Here is a 19,387-nt window from a genome sequence, read left to right on the forward strand (position 1 = left end):
AGAATCAGCATTTGAATGCTTGCCCTATTCTTGGAACTCATGGCCAATCAGTGTTAAATAGAGAAGCAGTGACATCCAAAAGAACCACAACCTTCTTTTACCAACAACATGTGCATCCACAAAAAGGAAATCAATCCAGGAGGCTAGTCTTCTCACCAGGAGCAGGCACAGAAGCTAACGTCTTCTCCCTCCCCTCTCCCACACCAGGGGGATAAGTGCCAGTGGCAGAACAAGAGAACAGGACTTGAGGGCAAGTATTTCCTCCTACCTTCCCCAAAGCCACAAATTCAGCATGTGCTGAAGGAGAGAAGAGGTTTGATTCAAGTACAAGATTGGATTTTTAAAATGAATCTGAACTGAATCTTAGCAATAGAAAGAGGGACTTATAACAACCAGCCTGAAATATGATGGAAATAAATCACCAAGGAAGCTTTTTAACCAGAGGAAAAAAAGAGGCTTGATGGGGAACAGAGGTAGCAATTTTTGAAAAACACCTCCCAATTTTTTTTTTTACACGAGTACATTTGAGATTCCCTATTCAGACCAGTTACATAAATTAGAAAACTATCAGATGGTGGTAAGTGCTAGGCAGAGAATTAGAGCAGATGTAAAAAAAAGAAAAGAAAAAAAGGAAAAAAAAACCAGATGTGATATGATGGTGACTGTGTTGCTACCTTAGGATGAATGATCAGGGAAAGTCTCTGTGAGAGGCAACATTTAAGCTCAGTTCAGAATAAAGAAGCCAGTCAAAGGAATATGGAGGAGGTGAGTGCAGAGAAGGGAGAGTGGGCAATCTTCCCAGGAAGAAGCTACAGCTAGTGAGAATGCCTGAGCATGGTGTGTTTGACAAATAAAAATAGGCCCAGTATGGCTCGGGTGTAGTGGGCTAGGAGAATAGGACAAAATGAGACCAGAGAACCATGCAGGGGCCAGATGTGAGAGCTGACACTGATGACAGAGGAAGCAAACTATACCCTCCCTGATGGCAGCAAGGCAAAGAGGCATGTTTCTTGTGGGCTAAGGAAGGGAGCCGAACAAGGGACACAACTCAAGATGTCTATCTGGAGAAACAGGGCACCTATGCCACAGTTGACTACCAGAAGCTAAGACCTGGGAGGGACAGTGGTAAAGCCACTAGCCATAGAAGACATGACCCATGTCAAGGGACTTCTAGCCAAAGTCCTCAATGGGAATTGGCAAAGAGCCCACAGAAGCATTCAATGGAGAAATAGAATTGGTATTTGACATTGGCTGCACCCCAGAAGGCCCCAACTCTGATTACATTTGTACCAGGTTAATGAGTCTTTTTTTGCTCCCTTAAGTTGCACCCCTCCACTAATCCCAGAGGGCCCAGAGACAACTAGGGAGTGGGGGAGCAAAGCAGGACAACGAGGAACAGACCACACCCCATCCCCACAGTGGGTTCTCAGCCTGAAGTGGACTTGATGAAAGTAGAGGCTAGGAAAGAGAGATGAGGGAGGGAGATTTTTTTTGGTTGTTATTATTTTGGTTCTTTTTTAAAGTTTATTTATTTTGAAAGAGAGAGAGAGCAGGAGAGGACAAGCAGGGGTTGGGTAGAGAGGACAGACAGAACCCAAGCAGGCTCCTTGCCATCAGCGCCATCAGCACAGAGCCTGATGCAGGGCTGGAACTCACCAACTGCAAGATCGTGATCTGGGCTGAGATCAAGAGTCGGACGTTTAACCAACTGCACCACCCAGGTGCCCCGATGGAGGGAGCTTTAAAGGAAGTAAGACATTGACATTTTTGACATTAGACTAGACTGGAATTTTTATTACCTGAAAAAAATGAGTTACAGGGTGCCTGGGTGACTCAGTCTGTTAAACGTTGGACTCTTGATCTCTGCTCAGATCATGATCTCATGATTCATGAAATCAAGACCCATGTGGGGCTCTGCACTGACAGCGTGGAGCCTACTTAAGATTCTCTCTCCCTCTTTCTTATTCTCTCAAAATAAATAAACTTAAAAAAAAAAAAAAGAATATAATTCCATAATTATTTAGGGTTCCCAGAAAAACTGTGGGGCCAGAGGATTCCTCCTACAGAGAAACTGATAACCAAAAACATCACAATGGATTTCTTGGAGCAGATGTTTTCTTCCTTTTGTTTGTATTTTTTTTAATGTTTATTTTTGAGAGATAGCGAGAGACAGACAGACAGACCACAAGTGGGGGAGGGGCATAGAGAGAGGGTGATACAGAATCTGAAGTAGGCTCCAGGCTCTGAACTGTCAGCACAGAGTCTGACGTGGGGCTTGAACTCATGAGCTGTGAGATCATGACCTGAGCTGAATCGAACGCCCAACCAACTGAGCTACCCAGGCACCCTGTTTGTTTGTATTTTCTAATTTTTCTCTAATGGTATTGGTTTTTTTATTTTTTTGACAGAGAAAGCATGCGCATGCACGTGGGGGGGGGGAGGGGCAGAAGGAGAGAGAGGGAGGGAGGGAGAGAATCTTAAGCAGGCTCCACACTCAGCAGAGCCTGATGTAGGGCTTGGTCTCACCATGGTGAGATCACAACCTGAGCTGAAATCAAGAGTCAAACACTTAACTGACTGAGACACCCAGGCGCCCTTCTCTAATGATACTGGTTTAATAAAAGTTTTGTGTTTTATTTTCCTAAAGAAGTTACTATATTTAGTTTGACAAATAGACTTCACAGTTCAAATGACATTTGAGATCATTATTGAAGATTGTTATTTTTGACAGGCAGCAGCAGCATGTGGAGGGTGCTGGTAGGGGATGTGGCCCAGAGCATGTACCCAAGAAAGAAGGGTGTTCCATTAGGCTGGAGTGTAAATGTAGGGAATCGTGGTAGGTGAAACCAGAGGTTGTGCTAGAATTAGGTACCTTTGCATGCAAGTAAACAAAATAAGTAATGGAGGGTTTCTGATAGGGGTAGAACCCAGAAAATCCTGACCAACCAACCAACCCTCAGAAAGAGGGGGCTCTGGGGGCACCCAGGTGGCTAGGGTGGTTAAGCATCCGACTTCGGCTCAGGTCACGATCTCATGGCTTGTGGGTTTGAGCCCCACATCGGGCTCTGTGCTGACAGCTCAGAGCCTGGAGCCTGTTTCAGATTCTGTGTCTCCCTCTCTCTGCCCCTCCCCTGCTCACACTCTTTCTCTCAAAAATAAACATTAAAAAAAAGAAAGAAAAGAAAGAACGCCCTCTGCCACTACAATCATTTTAGCATCAGACCAAGTTTTAGAAATTTTTATAATCTTGTTACATTCTCCTTCACCCATCTTTTTTTGCCAAGTGATTCCTGTTTATTTTGCCTTTCAGTTTTTCCAGAGAAAGTAAACTGGATCTGTGTGGCTCATGCAAAGACCACAACTGAGCCAGGCAGGTAAAAGTAACTCTAAAAGGCAGAGGAGGTGAGAAAAAAAAAGAAAAGCCAGAAGCCTTTTCATGTTAACATTTTATTTAAACCAGTACAAGCACCATGCTTAACAGAAGACTGTCCAAAATAAACATGCAATATGAACTAGCAGAGACTGAAATCACAGCTTAAGAAGTTGTGCCAGTTGTTGATTTTGTTAAATGATGACTGGGAACTGTTAAAGTTCACAAGACTAAACCATTAATGTTTCAAGCCTCCTGAATGAGATTATATTGGACCATCTAGGTCAGTGGGAACTGCCCTGGCAAGTTAGTGATCTCAAACAATATTCAAGTAATATACGTGTATGAACTATATTCCAAAAAGCAAGAAAACACAGTTTCTATCACAACCTTAACATAGTTGTTTTGAATATTAACAGGAACATGGTCACGGATTTGAAATGTCAAATGGCATAACAAGAAACAAATTTCTCAAGAATATTCAACTTGGGACCATTGATGTTAAGTGGCCTATAAGATTTACATTCTTCCAGAAATACAAAATGAGATTTGTCCAGAAATGTTTGAGACACTTCTTCACATAAATTGTAAAGGCTCAAATTCTGTAGATTCCAGTATTATCAGTCTATTGAACAAACAGGGAAAGCAACCGTACTAAGAATATTTGAATTGATAGAATACAAGTTACTCTCTACTTCCACCAAATATCAGCATTTAAACTCTTATGAAAATATCTATTCATCACTAGTCCACATTATGGATTAATGACATTGCTCAGGTTTTAAAGGAGTCCAAACATTTTTTTAAGTATACCTTCCTTACTATCTATATACGTGGGGAATAAAGACAGCCAAATTTAATTTGGCAATAAACTCCTCTAACTGGAAATTTTTAAAGTGTCGGACCAAGATACAGTTTATGGCTACATGTGACTCCTGAAAATAGGAGATAAAAGGGGACAGAAAAGTGCTGACAGACATTTTGCTACAAAGATTATTTAGTAATGATAAAAAATTTAGCAACACCCTCTTAAACAAGAGTATGTTTAACTGCACTAGGCATTTGGTAAACTTTTTAGAAACAGACAATTTGAACATTTATTTTAGAAGTCAATTAAACAAAAACAGTCTAACAACCTTTCTCCTAACATGATTGCTTCAATACCAGAATGAAGTGAATACTACTCAAAATGACATTTTGGAATTTCAGCATAGTAACCTGAGAACAGTTTTCTTCATCTGTCAGTTATGCTGCCACAAAACCATACTAAACACATGCCAGAATTACTAGTTGGGTCTATCGTTACATTGGATGCTATGCAGAACTTACTATGCAAGGCCAACAATTTCAAAACTAATGCTGACTTAGAAGACCATGAAGGAGGTTCCCAGGAAAAAAAGCTGATGCCAACAGGGAAAGATTAAGATATGAATGAGAATAGCTGCACCAGAAAGCTATGGAATGTAAAAACTGCAATTGTCAAATCTGGAGTTACTTTTTGAGAGAAGGCAGAAAAAGAGAGCAAGTAGAAATATACTTGAAAAGAACAATGCAAAAGTTTGATTAGATGGAAAGGAAATTTATACAAAAGTCTGAGAACACTCTGGAGCATACAATTTAGAAGTCTCCCTAGAGGACAGAGGGAGTAAAAACACATTCTACTGCTTCCCCAGTCTTATTTACTGTCTTGTAAAATACATGTTATAGACAAGGAATCAAACAAGGTCAAAAAAGCATGATTTATCATAGCTCTTTGCCCCTGTTAGAGAACAGGGGAACTCAGTTCTGTTTATGGAGGTCAGTGAGGACTTTCAGTTTAAAAAAAACAAAAACAGGCAAGACAAAAAAGGAACCTCATTAAAAAATACATTCTTGCAGCACTAGTTTCTCTTATTGCTGCAAACCAGGTGAAACGAAATCTCATTTCCTTCATTTAAAAACATTAAAAACACTCTCCATTCACTTGGGTTATATCTGCATTTCTACAGAATTAGAAGCATTATTCTCCAATATCAAAATAGCTGTTTAAAGAATTCATAAACTTCCTGGGTAAAGTTCTCTCTCTTTCTCTTTCTCTCTCTCTCTCTCTCTTGCTCTCTCCAGAAATTGGAATAGAGAATCTTTCCCATTCGATAACCAAAACAAATGCCCACTCTAGCACTTTCTCATCTCCAACTAACTTCCTATTGCTTCCTGTTTTTTAGATTAGTGAAGCCAAACAGCACTGGCAACAGAAGATTCAATATTGTGGAAATTCCAACTATCTTCACCTCTTTATTAAAGTTGGCACAGAAATCTCAAAAAGAAAATGTAAAGAATGGATGAATGGAAAATACGCCAACATAAAAAAATGCCTTTCTAGTTTTGAAATGACTAAGACATTCTTAATATAAGAATCTGCTCACCAAATTTTATTAGTCTTTAGAGTCTCAACACTGTTTGTCAAATTAAGTTCAACACTTACTTACATGTTGTTAAAGTACACTACATATTAGAATCCTTGCTTCATGCCAAAGATGCCAACAAGACTGACATACAGTTTAGAATATCTTCTGACATTTAGGATAGAAGATGCAATTTCTATTGATGTGTTAATGTTATTAACTCTGGCCAAGGTTTTAAGATAAATAATTTTTCCTATGGCACAAAACTAATCATAAATATACCCAAAGTTACAACTCTCAACTGCCATATATTCACCAATGCAAGCAGATAGTTGGAATTTTAAAAATATGAAGTTGATTTTATTACAAATTTCAGATAAACACATTTAGAAAATTGTTTTACTTGGACCCTTTACAAAAGTATTAATTTCACCAAATCTGGAATACTGGCAGTGTAAAAGTCTTAAACTAACTTTAAAGCTAACAAATCAAAGGCACAGTATTAACACTTAAAGTAACTAGTGTTCACAGGACAACACTGAGAGGTGCTTTATAATTAAAGTGTTATCAACCTAGATCCAAAACTATCTAGCTATGACACAACCAGGAATGAAGCCCTTGATTAGTTCCCAACCTATCAATTTCCAAGACTAAGATGCTATTTTCTATTAAGAAGAAAACCTAATAGTCATAACTATTATAACATCTAACTCCCAGACCTTAAGAATGAACGGCTGATGAACAAAGTTTCTGGACTTGATTAAAAAGATACAGGAAACCAGAGAAGGCATGAACTGATGAAAAATGTACTTGTAATGTAGATTATACTACAGTAAATTACTTTTCATGGCTCAAAATTGGGTCATTCAAGTCTTTTACCCCAAATTAATTTCAAAGATTTGACAAGTGATAATACGCTATTTTCATATATAAACTGCTAATATCCAGTATTTGTCAAAAGGAGGCAACTGTTGTCTATCACAATCTAATACCCACTTTCCAATAGTGTCTGTAAATAGTAACAAATTCTGAACCATAAGTTATAGAAATTAGTCACAAGAGTGCAAAAAGTCCCTGGAGAGAAGTAGTCCACCTAACAATTACAAATATAAGGAAACACTTTACAAAGTTTCATTACTATGAAGATGATTTCCCCTTTGTTCAAACTTTGAACAAACGAAGAATTTTTCTTTACTGCAGGAAACAAACTGTAAGTAACAGTGCATTTTTAGGCATAAGTATTTATGTCTGGTTCCAGTATGGTCAGGTTAATACATAAATACTTTAGAAACACAGAAGTTCACATTAGTGGAAAAATCCAAGTTTCTCACGTAACCATTCTTCAGTTAGGTCTTCGGTGTTTCTTATTTCAAATACCTTAAGAAAAAAACCTTACGTCATACTTTAACACTCTCAAAAATATATATATGAGTGATGAATATCAAATTCTCCTTCCTTTCATTCATGTTGGTCATGACTTATCTATGTAAATTAGATATACCTTTACTTTTTTTATTTTTTATTTTTTAAAGTAATCTACACTCAACATGGGGCTCGAACTTAACACCCGTGAGATCAAGAGTCACACGCTCTACCAACTGAGCCAGCCAGGTGCCCCAACCTTTACTTTTTTAAAATGCTGAGTACTAAGTTACCAAAGTTTAGCAATCAAGATGGCATAAAACCAAAACTCTCTTAAAAGCACAAATCTACAAATATTCTAAAAGAACAGTTCTGTACATCTTACCCACTAGAAGAGATACCCCAAGTATACACAACTAAAATCAATCAATTAGTTAGGAACCGGAAGAACATACACTGGTCTTCCATAGTTGGAGGAAATACAAGCTGTAGAATGTTTTGATAAGGACGGACTACAGGCCCACAGCCACAAATCTCTGTACACACACAGGCTGGGGAAGTATAATGGCTATAAAGAAACAATGTAATAGAGCAGAAAGGATGGGATTGAGGCCAGATGTGGGTTTGAATCCTAGCTCTGTCATTTACTATTATGCAACCTTGGGCCAGTCTTTCATCTTCTGAAACTCAATTTTCCCACCTACAGAACAGGAATATCACCATCAACCTCACAGTGTCGTGGTGAGGATTCAATGTGATTATTTGTAAAAGTCACTTATAAATTGTAATGCCTTAATTCCAGCACTTTATGGTGTGTGTGAGATTAGAACAGAAATGAGGCTGTCCTTCTTAATCACCCACCCCTTAGATCAACTCCAGGGTGTTCCTATGGTACAAATGAGAAAAAGTAGGGTCTATAAGTTGGGGCTGTCAATGACAATCACATGGGCTAAAGGTAAAAGCAGGGGGAATGAAAGACATCTCCTGGATTGATGATTAAACACCTAAGGAGAAAACACTGATGCTGTTCTTAAAATAAAACCTGAAAGGCAATGTTATTTAATATTATTTCAGTGATGTAATGGTCCATTTCAAAACCTTAAAGGTACACACTTTTACAACTCAAACTAATACGTGGAAGTTAAATAAAGTTTGAGAACAGGTATCTCTCTTACCATTAAACTTCAAAAAATGCCATAAAACAATGGGGACAGTGGAGGCATAAGGACAGTGTCTCATATAAAACAGAATGTTCTAGTTTAATAAAGCTAGTAAGTATTCTTAACAATTTAACTTTAGACTTGGGAACAAGATAGTTAACTGCATAATGTGGAATTTGTTTCATTTAGACTATGGTAAAGGGCTATGAGAAACTTCAATACTTACTTTTATCTACTAGAAACTACATTACGGAAGATAAAAAAGCTCTCAATAGATTGAATAGTTGCAGTGGCTTTTCTAAAGCTGCCTATATTTTGAATGTGATTTCTTCTAGTTAACTTGTAATTTCCATTCAAAAAACACACTTTGATTAATGACTTGTATCATTCTTTTTTTCAAACAATAAAACTCTCTAAGTTCACTGCTCTGTTCTAAATAACTTTCACCTGCAAAAAAATACTTAACTCTTCAGATTACTTTAGCTATTGCTCTTAAGGGAAAAATACTATCTCAATAAGCAAGTAAAATACAAATACCACCTTGGTTAGTTCAGCTGTTTGGACTAACTTATTCTTACTCCCAGCATACATCATCTGTTGTTCAGGCTTACATCCTGGAAAAGAGATTAGTATAGACATGAGACTTAGAAATTTAAAAAGTGATGAGTTTTCACTTTTTACTTTCAAAAAAATGACACATTTAGGATATTCTTATGCTATTGAGTTTACAAAAAACTTCAGTCTCAGTGTGTATGGGTGTATTTCGAGAGTCTTACATTGCATATTGCCTGCACAAAGCCATAGCTAAATGACAAACAAGGCTGCAGGTCAACAAAAATAAATGAGGCTACATCTCTGTAGATCTTTTACCACCTCATAAATACTTAAGAACTTTTCAGCACTATTTTAATTTTGACATTAAATATCAAGGTCAATTTTATGGATGCCTAACATATATAGGTTTGGGGATGGTGATGGATCAGTGTGGGGAGATGCACCCTGGACAAAAGTTATTATTTTAAGTGCTAAGTAAAGGATACAAATAGTAAAGTTTAGGGTTCAGAGTTGTGGGCATAATGGTGACAGTACTGGGAATTCTGGTTATAATGGATATACCCTGAATAACAATAAGCCACTTTAATATCTAATGTAAGCTACTCTGAAACTATTCTCAAGATTATAGGCGTTATCATCAGTAACTACTATTTTACACATAAACACAAATATATATCATGATTATACATGAAGTTCATGTGCTCACACACAAAACTAAAACAGAAAATGTATGCTGGTATTTTAAAATGTCACTACGTTTCATATTCCTTAAATGTATGTATGATTTGACTGATGAATTACACTTCTAGAAATGTATCCTAAGAAAACAACTTCTTTCTAAGGATGAATTCATGTGCACATGCACACATACCTTTATTTAGGTTAAGTCAACACTTTACATCTTTAAAACAAGCATAAAATTTGTCTTATATAAAAATGGTTTAATTAGATCAGGACGAAATATACTATATAAAGGAATTCACTCACCAACAGGACTGGAGAAAATAAAGCACAGAGGATATGAAACTCTTCCATCATCATGTTGGTATTTATAACTATACACAATGAAGGTTTTTCTCAAGTTAAAGAAACTAAAATTATTGCTCTATTGGAGACAAGTATCTACCGACAAAGTTCTGAAAGAAATACACACCTGGGGAGCTAGTGAGTGGTAAATTTCTCTCTTATCCATTTGGGTCATACCTTTATTATCATTATCTTTCCATAAAAGTATACACGAGCCCCAAAGTTAAGTTATTAAATCATATTATCTCTCAAAAATATATTAAAAGTGTAGATTTAGTATGGAGGTTTTCTTTCTAAATTTTTATTGTAACCACATAATCGAAGGAATTTTTAAAAAAGGAAATAATTCATCCCACTAGTACATCAGCTTCCCATTTTTCTTAGTCCAATATGTGCATACATTTTTTTTTTTAGAGGGACACAGAGAGAGAGAGAGAGAAAGAGAGAGAGAGAGAGAGGAAACATAAGTGGGGGAGGGGTAGAGAAAGTGGGGGACAGAGGATCCAAAGTGGGTTCTGGGCTGACAGCAGACAGCCTGATGCAGGGCTCAAACTCACAAACCCTGCTATCACGAACTGACCTGAAGTCGGACACTTAACTGACTGAGTCACCTAGGTGCCCCCATGCATACATATTTTGATTGTAATCATGGTGTAGGAGAAAATTTTGTAAAATATAGGTCTTTTAAAAATTGAACAAACCAACTTCGTAAATAAAATTCTGACCACTAAAGGAAACAAATCTTTTTAAAGCACCAAGAAAAGGATATCGAGGTTGTCGTTCAGGCAGTTCATCTTTAAGTTCATCTGGTGAAATGCCCTGGCACCATAAAGAAAAAAACTTTTTAAACATTTTCTTACCCATAATACCTTAAGTATATACCAAGTACCCATCTATTAACAGATATAACTTATACCAAGTACCCATTCTATTAACAGATATAACTTCATAACCACATCCCACAACATAAAATTTTAGGTTACTATGTTGTATATAAGCTGAGATTCCTAAACCCTCAAGCCAATGAAAGCCCACACCAGCCCACTCAGTTTAGTTCCACTTATTATCTAAATAGCCATGTTCATGTTCCAGCTGTCAAGAAATTCTGAATAAGATAATAGGCCACTCCTCAAAGGAGCATCTGATTTGGAGAGAGAAAAAAGTTAATTTTTTTTTCAGTCTAAATTAGTTACTTAATTTGACAAACTAAACACTTAGGTTATAGCATTTTAGATTTTAATTACTGGCCGAACAAGTTAGAAGTTATAAAGTTAACTGAGTTTTTTACTGGACGTGTAGCCCTATCTTCGACCACTTACTACATTGGTTTCATTAATGTTTTAAAGAATGTGATTAAATTAGCAAGACAATGTGCTACATAATAATTAGCACATGCTTTTCATGCATAATGAGCATGTATTTAGACTCATTTTAAAAGGACACTAACACCGCATCTTTCAGGCAACAGTAATTGCTTAACTATAAAACTGTACTTAGCTGATTAAACAAACCTCAAGCTCTTCATCCAGTACCACCAGGCGTTTATCCTTATCAATCTTCACTAAAATAAAAATACAGTATAAGTAAACTGTGATTCTAATGTGACCTTGATCTACCCAACCCACAGAGTCTCAGTCCTTTTTCTGGCATCTAAAATTAAAACATTAAGAAACACAAACATCAAACTCATTTGCAGTTTAGTTTATGGTCTAATTAGCTAGCTGTGCTTTTCAAGCAGTCAGCATTTAAAGGCTTTTACCCACAATTCTCATCACCTAATTTGCTTATTTAGAATTTTACATCAACTCCTTACATTTCCTGTGTATCTGAAGAATTTTGTAACTCAAATGCAACTTCCTTGATAATAAAAAAAGGTCTGAAAGGGTGACTATAAAGGAGCGTGGTCTATGTAGCACGGTCAGAACTGCAAAGGAAAAGCGGACCAGGGGTTAGGATAGAACCACCACTAGATTTCCAGCTTCTCCAGAGTCCAGATGTCATAGCACAGTATGATTATTCTGACAGGAAGAATTACCAAACAGCAGTGATATCTACATGCAAATATATGTAACATAACCTTAAGCCAAATTGAAAAATGTTTGGATAATCTATGCCTTTATACTTTTCCATTACTCTGAAATGTTGGCCAGTTTTCGTTTGTAATAACTTCATAGTAAATTCTGTAAGATACAGTAAGATCTGAAATAGCTTTATCTTTTGCAGCAAAATGGCACTGACATGAATGTTCACTTTTAAGAACTGTATGCCTACGTTGTAGTATTTATTTGTAAATAGAACCAACATTCGTGACAAGTTGTCACTGCCTTGTTAATTCACATCTGCTGGATGCCTCTCTATTAAGCATAGTTATAGAGTTCTACACTGTTACCCCCCTGCCCTTCCTTCATCCTCCTAAATCATCACCCACATCCTAAATATTACTTAAAAATACAAAAGAAATCTGCATAACATCAGCTACAGCTCACAGCAGAAGAGGCTATATGCAAATCATTCTTTCCATTGTCAGAAGTTGGTAACACTTAAAAGTACTCTCCATGAAACTGGGGTTCAAGTCTAGAATTGAAATAAGGCCCCAAATCACTTTGAAGACAATGCTGAACATTTTACCATTTTAGGTGCAGGCAAAGGTTTCTGGCTGAGATAGAATGACCAGGAAATTTTTAGTCTCCTGAGAAGTTAAAGGATGGAGCTGGATGGGTCACTACCATGACCAGGTGACTAAGATCATCTTCTCCAGAGCTGTGTAGGCAGCTGAGGAGGGAGGCAGGACACTCCACCTCTGTTCTATGATAACAAATATTACTTATTTTCTAAAGTGACCTAAAAGCAAGGGGGAGGATTAAAACAGGAGGAGGCGGGGCGCCTGGGTGGCTCAGTCGGTTAAGCGGCCGACTTCGGCTCAGGTCATGATCTCGCAGTCCGTGAGTTCGAGTCCTGCGTCGGGCTCTGTGCTGACAGCTCAGAGCCTGGAGCCTGTTTCAGATTCTGTGTCTCCCTCTCTCTGACCCTCCCCTATTCATGCTCTGTCTCTCTCTGTCTCAAAAATAAATAAACGTTAAAAATAAATAAAATAAAACAGGAGGAGGCATATTATTTCCTAAAGTCTCAGTTTATTCAATGTAGCTATAAGATAAAAATCAACAAAGACCATGTAACTGAGGCAATCACTTTTAGCTTACTTATGATGGCAGCATTGTTCGTTTCTTTGCGAAAACGAAACTTTCTCAGCTTTTCCACTAAATCTTCAGCAACATCACAAACCACCAAAGACTCACTCTAGAAAAGAAAAAAAAAAATGTATAAAATGCCATGACTTCAATACATGTACATGTGAAAGTTATAAAACTTAATACCTTTAAAAACATACTGACATCTACATATGTCACAATTAAGTGAACATGAAACACCTGAACACTTAGAGCTTTTAAATCTACCAACCTTTATCTACATTAATCATACACATTTGCTCATCTAATGTGTAGGCTATGCCTTAACTTTCTCTTTGGCTAATAAATATCTCAAAGAACTAGATATAATAATGTGCAATTTCATCAGAACCAGAGAAGGGAAGAATACAGGAAAAGTCAAGGATCACTGCTGTTAGAAAATACATTTTTGCACTATGCAGGAAGAACAAGAAAAATCATCTTTATTGTACTTAGAATTAATAAGACCTTGGTTCATTTTTGTGTCTCGCAACTGTGAAAAAATACAAATAAACAAAAGTAAGAAAAGTAAGTCACAAGAGTAAATACCAATACCATTTTATATCTTAACTAAATTACTGTGGGGATTAAAAAAAGAAGTTATTGGGGCGCCTGGGTGGCGCAGTCGGTTAAGCGTCCGACTTCAGCCAGGTCACGATCTCGCGGTCCGTGAGTTCGAGCCCCGCGTCAGGCTCTGGGCTGATGGCTCAGAGCTTGGAGCCTGTTTCCGATTCTGTGTCTCCCTCTCTCTCTGCCCCTCCCCCGTTCATGCTCTGTCTCTCTCTGTCCCAAAAATAAATAAACGTTGAAAAAAAAAATTAAAAAAAAAAAAAAAAAAGAAGTTATTAAGAATTATGAAAGCAGGGCACCTGACTGGCTCAGTCTGCAGAGCATGCAGCTCATCTCAGGGTCTTGGGTCTGAACCTCACATTGGGTGTAGGGAATTATGAATTCTTAAAAAAAAGAATTATGAAAGCAAAACTAGACGAAACAAATATAAACTATACTAAAAGAACCTTTTACAATCATGAAAAAATGTTAGAGATTCTTCTCCAGAAATCTGGCAAGGCAATGACCTAAAGCACTCTTCTTTTAGTAATGCAAATGTATTACTGATTGAAAACACGAGGACAGAAATCTTTTTTTTCCCTTTCTTAATGTGTAAAACTTTGAACACATAGAAAAGGAGAGAGAATAGTATAGTGGAACCTTAGGCACTATATCAGTTTCAAACATTATCAACACATAGTTGATCTTATTGCATCAAAACCCTCCATCTGCCCCCTATGGAAGTCACATGGCAAAGGCCCAAAGTCATTTCAACTGTATATATTTTAGTACGTATCATTAAAATGATAGTATGTGCCATTAAGAATACAAGGATAATAACAATATCTCACCTTAAAAAACCTAACCATAATTCCAGTCTCAAATAATCAAATAGAATTCAAATTCCCCACATTGTTTTTCCTCCCGCAACAGGTCTGATTGAGTCAGGTACCAAAAGAAGGCCCACATTCTTTGATCTTTTCAAACATGTTTCCCTCTCCTTCAAGAAAATTAGAACATTTCAGAAACCAATGCTAAATACATGTCTCATTATAACCCAAAAAGTTGAAGGCTTCCAATTTTAAGTTAAAATACAAATTTAATAAAAGCCTACTTTTTTGACCCCAGGTTGGGTAAATGAGGGCATAAGTTAAATCAGAAATAGCTATTATTTTAAATTGTCCTTTAATTCAGAACACTGGTAATATGTAAGGTATGACAGACCACAGGATATGCTATTTACAATTAGAAAAGACATCCCATCAATAGGTATTGTCCAATAAATAAGGTCCTATCCAATAAATAAGGAGTCAAGTGCATGCATCCTATTAGTTCTCCTTAGAAAAAGAGATGTTAAGTCATAAGGAGCTTCCTGAAGGTCGTATTCAACCATAGTCTATTTTCAAGAAAAATATAGAAGTCAAAAAGTTAGAATTTCCATTCTCTCTTCAACCAAGGGTAGAACCCATTAGCGAAACTAATAAATATTTTAGATTCTTGTTTAGGCAAAGACCACAACTTATCACAAAAGTCTTACCTTCCAGCTCTGACACTCAGAGCTGCTTGTGCAATCCTGACATTCTGAGGATCAGAAACCAAATGAAAATCATGCTGTGGTTTGATTTACAGAGCTTGTTTTGGCATTTTCACCCCTCCCAATACCATAATAAGGCCAAAAATTCCTTCCTACAAGAAAAGGGACGCAGGCTCAGTCAATTCTAATTGCTTACAGTTAGCAGAAGCATTTAAGAGTAAGTATAACACCCTGCAAACAACTCTATGTGGGTAAATAGCAATATACAGTTAAGCGGAGTGTTGAGCTCGATTGTTCACTTACTGGTTTCTCCAAGTAAGAAACATTTAGTGAGTGTAAGCACCACGGTAAGTGCTAGGAATACAATCATATAAAATAAATAAATAAATAATATGGGCTTGCCCTCAGGGAGCTTCTATTACAGTCTAGTAGAAGACAGACCTACATCAAAAGGATCAGGTAAGGGGCACCTGGGTGGCTCAGTCGGTTAAGGGTCTGACTTCAGCTCAGGTCATGATCTCGCGGTCCGTGAGTTCGAGCCCCGCATCAGGCTCTGTGCTGACAGCTCAGAGCCTGGAGCTTGTTTCCAATTCTGTGTCTCCCTCTCTCTCTGACCCTCCCCCGTTCATGCTCTGTCTCTCTCTGTCTCAAAAATAAATAAACGTTAAAAAAAAATTAAAAAAAAAAATCAGGTAAGAAAGTGTGTATTTGTTTGTACCTGTAGTAAGAACTAGACAAGAGAGACACAAGCTGCTATGAGAACTTAGGACCAGAGAAGAACACTATGGTCACAAAATATTTGCCTGAAAAAGGTATCTGAAGGACCAAAACTGCCTATGCAGAAACCCTTTGATTAAAGTGATCATGGTACATGTAAGATAATGAAAGGCCAGTATGACTGTAGGACAGAGAATGAGCAGGAACATGGTATAAGAAGAGGTTGGTAGGGACTAGACCACATAGGGCCTCGTGGGTCATATTTTGGTCTTTATCCTATGAGCAAAGGGAAGTCACTAAGGAGTTTTAAGCAGAGAGGTGATGGGAAACATGATCAGATTTGCATGCAGGAAACAGAGTGCCAAGATGAATAGAGCAAGACTAGTTACTTGGCAAGACTAGTCCAAGTGAGAGATGAAAAGTAGCTTAGATTGATGAGGAACAAGAGAAGTAGGGAAATATTGCTAAGAACAGTTAACACATTATTAAACACTGTGAGAGAAACATGGTGCTATGCCCTTTACATGCACTTCCCCTCATGCTCAAAATAATTCCTTAGGATGAGTTTGTTTTATTATTCTCATTTTGCACGAAACTAAGGTTTGGAGAGGTTAAGTTCCTTCCCCAAAGTTAACACAACTAGTGAAGCCTGATCTCTTAGACACTCTCTTAACCACTACAAAGGAGCTAATGCCAGACTGGATATTGGAGGGGTGACTTAGGAAAAAGAGTTACCGAGATAACTCCAAACTTCTCACTTGTGTAACAGACTAAATTATACCTTTCACTGAGTTGAGGAACACTGAGGAAAAACCAGGTTTGCAACGAAAGAGAATGAGTTCTACTCTGGACAAACTGAGGTGGCTTTGAAGCACCCAAGTGGGGAAAAGCTTCCTAGAAGGTAACTAAATAGTGGGAAATAGAGCTCTGGACTGGATCTCAGAAGCAAACGTGATACAAATTCACAAGTCTTTCGCTTATAGGTAGGAGGTAATTGAAACTATGAATGTAAGAAAAGATGGATAAAGAAAAAAAAAAAAAAACAGAATGGAAAACCCAGCATTAGACTGGAGCCTAGAACACCTCCATGTGATGTCCAGGGAAGAACAGTCTGCATGGGACACATATGGACCAACAGTAAAAGTAAGAGAAAAACAAGAAGTCAAGGGGAAAGTCTGGGCAAAGCGAAAGCTTCAAAAAGGGGAGAGTAAACTGTCCAGAATGCAGATGAAAGGTCAGTTAAGATGAGAACTGAAGAGTCCCTTGGATTTGGTGACCATGACAAGATCTATTCGAAGGAGATGGGTTGAGAAATGAGTGACAGGTCAGAGATAGGGCAGTGGGGAGCTGTGTTTTGTTTCTAATTAAAGAAACGAGCATATTTGAGCATATTTAAACACCCGATAGGAAAGATCCAGAAAAATCCTTGTTAGGCAATTGATTTAATTCTCCACTTTATTTTCAAGCATGGGGTTCAACCCATTCGAGGACAGAAGCTAAAGCCCCCAGAACAAACAAAACTAAAGCATTTGACAGGCACTTTAAGGCTAAAGCATCAAAGCCTTGGGTCAAAGGTTTCCAGCTGCCCTGACTCAAGGAAAGCAAGGATACGGAGAAATCCCGAGCGGCAGGCCAAGGAAGGAGGAGACAGAAGCTAAGGCGAGGCCGAGAGAATGGAATCTGAATTTCCAAATCCTCCCTGAAAAGGCCGCCAGCCGGAAGGTGCTCAGCGCGGGTCTGCCCCTCAGGCCTGGCCGGGGCCCTGGCAAGAAAACGGCGTTTAGGGGAGCCCTTCGCTGAGCCAGACCCCAGCCCCCTCCGACCCTGCAGTTCAGGAGCTGGCTCTCTCCATCCAGAAGGACCCAGGCGAGGGTGACCCAACCCTACTACTGGCCGCCCCCCAGTCCCAGGATCCGCTGGGCGGGTCGACCCCAGGCCCGGCCGGAGGATGCTGCCTTCAGGCCGGGTGGAAGCGGCTGCGGGCAGAGGCCAAGTCTCTGGCTGTGGGCACGCGCCAGCAGCCGGGGCGGAAGCGGCCGCCGACCCACCCCAGGCGCTGCCCGCAGAGCCTGGCTCCGGCAAACAGGAGAGCCAGGCTGGCTGGCCCGGCCCTCCGGCCCCCGCCCTCCCCGGCGGCAACTCACCATTTTCCTTCCGGCCGTCAGCAGCCTCTCGCCTTCCCTGGGGCCCCTTTAAGAATGGCACGACGACCTCCTCCCTTCCTGCCCCGGCGCCTGGCAGAGTCTCCCCCACCCATCAACGCGCCCGGGGCGGGCCGGCACGTGACGGCGGACGGCGGGAGGTGCGGCTCAAAATTAGCCGGAACGCGAGCGCCCGCCTGCTCTAGCTCCTGCTCCTGGTAAGGGAGGTTCTGTCTCACTGGGAGTGGGCCACTGTGCTAAAAGGCATTCTTCACATTCAAGCCCGTTCCTTGCTCCCCTTTAACTTTCCTCAAACTCTGAGAGCAATTTCTTGGTGACGTGATTACAATCATTTCAATGGCAAATATGTGTGTTGACCAAATTTGAACTCCCTCAAATCTAGGCATGCCTGCCTTTCCTTCCATCCTCTCCAGAACCCCTCCCCAAACCCCTCTCCCCAATCTAGGATTGGTGAATACATTCCTTTTCTCAATCGTGTTTATTTATTGAAATATAATTGAATAATGATTGTTGTCGACATGGTGTTATGAACCACTGCCTAAGACATTTTAAGAAGTTTCTGTAGGAGTTGAACTGATTGGACCAAGCTTATTTTTCAATGTGGTGAGAAAAGTGGTTTCGAAGAAGTAAAGTTTGAACTCTAGAATTCATACAGGTGCCTTCAATATAAGCTTCCTGGGGCAGGATATCATGGTGTTTACAGCATAGTGCTAGCATGGTTCCTGGTCCATAATAAGTGCTCAAATATTTGCTGAATGAGTGAAAGAACCAAAGAAAAAGAAAACAACACAATGGTCCCACCACCATCCTTCTTCATTAGTACTAAGCTAAATTATTAGAATGTTTAAAGTTTGGGGGGGGGGGTGCCTGGGTGGCTCAGTCAGTTAAGCATCCGACTTCAGCTCAGGTTATGATCTCATGACTGGTGAGTTCAAGCCCTGCAGCAGGCTCTGTGCTGACAGTTCAGGGCCTGGAGCCTGCTTCAGATTCTGTGTCTCCCTCTCTCTCTGTCCTTCCCCGCTCACGCTCTGTCTCTCTCTCAAAAGTAAATAAACATTTAAATAAAAAATTAATAAAAAAAAAGAATTTTTAAAGTTTGTATTTAACATTTAAAGTTAACAAATTGTTAGAACATGCCCCCACTGCCATCCTTCTTGGTTAGTACTAAACTGAATTATTAGAATTTTTAAAGTTTGTATTTAATGTTTAAATTTAACAAATTGTTAGCATGTTAGTAAATAACATTAAAACAAGGTTCAAAAAACTGACTTGATACAATACCTATATTTTCTCATCAATTAGAAAAGATAAAAGTATTAATTATTAGAAATTCCACAATTC

At 38.8% G+C, this 19,387-nt stretch overlaps 1 protein-coding gene across 4 annotated transcripts; it reads right to left on the reverse strand.

Annotated features, from left to right (window-relative positions):
- Positions 1-1,689: 1,689 nt before the first annotated feature.
- GMFB (glia maturation factor beta) lies at positions 1,690-18,169 on the reverse strand. 4 transcript variants are annotated; one of them, XM_043556196.1, is made up of 8 exons: positions 18,029-18,161; positions 15,171-15,214; positions 13,058-13,154; positions 11,369-11,418; positions 10,627-10,676; positions 9,819-9,901; positions 8,817-8,890; positions 3,432-7,131 (listed from the first exon to the last, which is right to left on the reverse strand). In XM_043556196.1, coding segments are annotated over exons 3-8 (330 nt in total). In that variant the 5' UTR covers positions 13,059-13,154; positions 15,171-15,214; positions 18,029-18,161; the 3' UTR covers positions 3,432-7,059. The 4 variants fall into 4 exon arrangements, with proteins under 4 accessions (XP_043412130.1, XP_043412131.1, XP_043412129.1 ...); XM_043556195.1 differs by lacking the exons at positions 3,432-7,131; positions 15,171-15,214 and adding an exon at positions 1,690-1,739 and having other exon boundaries at positions 9,819-9,904; positions 18,029-18,169; XM_043556194.1 differs by lacking the exon at positions 15,171-15,214 and having other exon boundaries at positions 18,029-18,166.
- Positions 18,170-19,387: the final 1,218 nt, after the last annotated feature.

The sequence above is a fragment of the Prionailurus bengalensis genome, chromosome B3 (assembly GCF_016509475.1).
Source record: "Prionailurus bengalensis isolate Pbe53 chromosome B3, Fcat_Pben_1.1_paternal_pri, whole genome shotgun sequence".
Classification (NCBI taxonomy): domain Eukaryota; kingdom Metazoa; phylum Chordata; class Mammalia; order Carnivora; family Felidae; genus Prionailurus; species Prionailurus bengalensis.

What these genes read in the sequence shown, in the direction of transcription:
- GMFB (XM_043556193.1), bottom strand. An exon ending in TATTTTCTCCAGTCCTGTTG is followed by an intron (nt 8,891 to 9,818) that starts GTGAGTGAATTC and finishes TCTCTTTTCCAG; the next exon opens with GATGTAAGCCTGAACAACAG. An exon ending in AAACAGCTGAACTAACCAAG is followed by an intron (nt 7,132 to 8,816) that starts GTGGTATTTGTA and finishes TTTTTTCTTAAG; the next exon opens with GTATTTGAAATAAGAAACAC.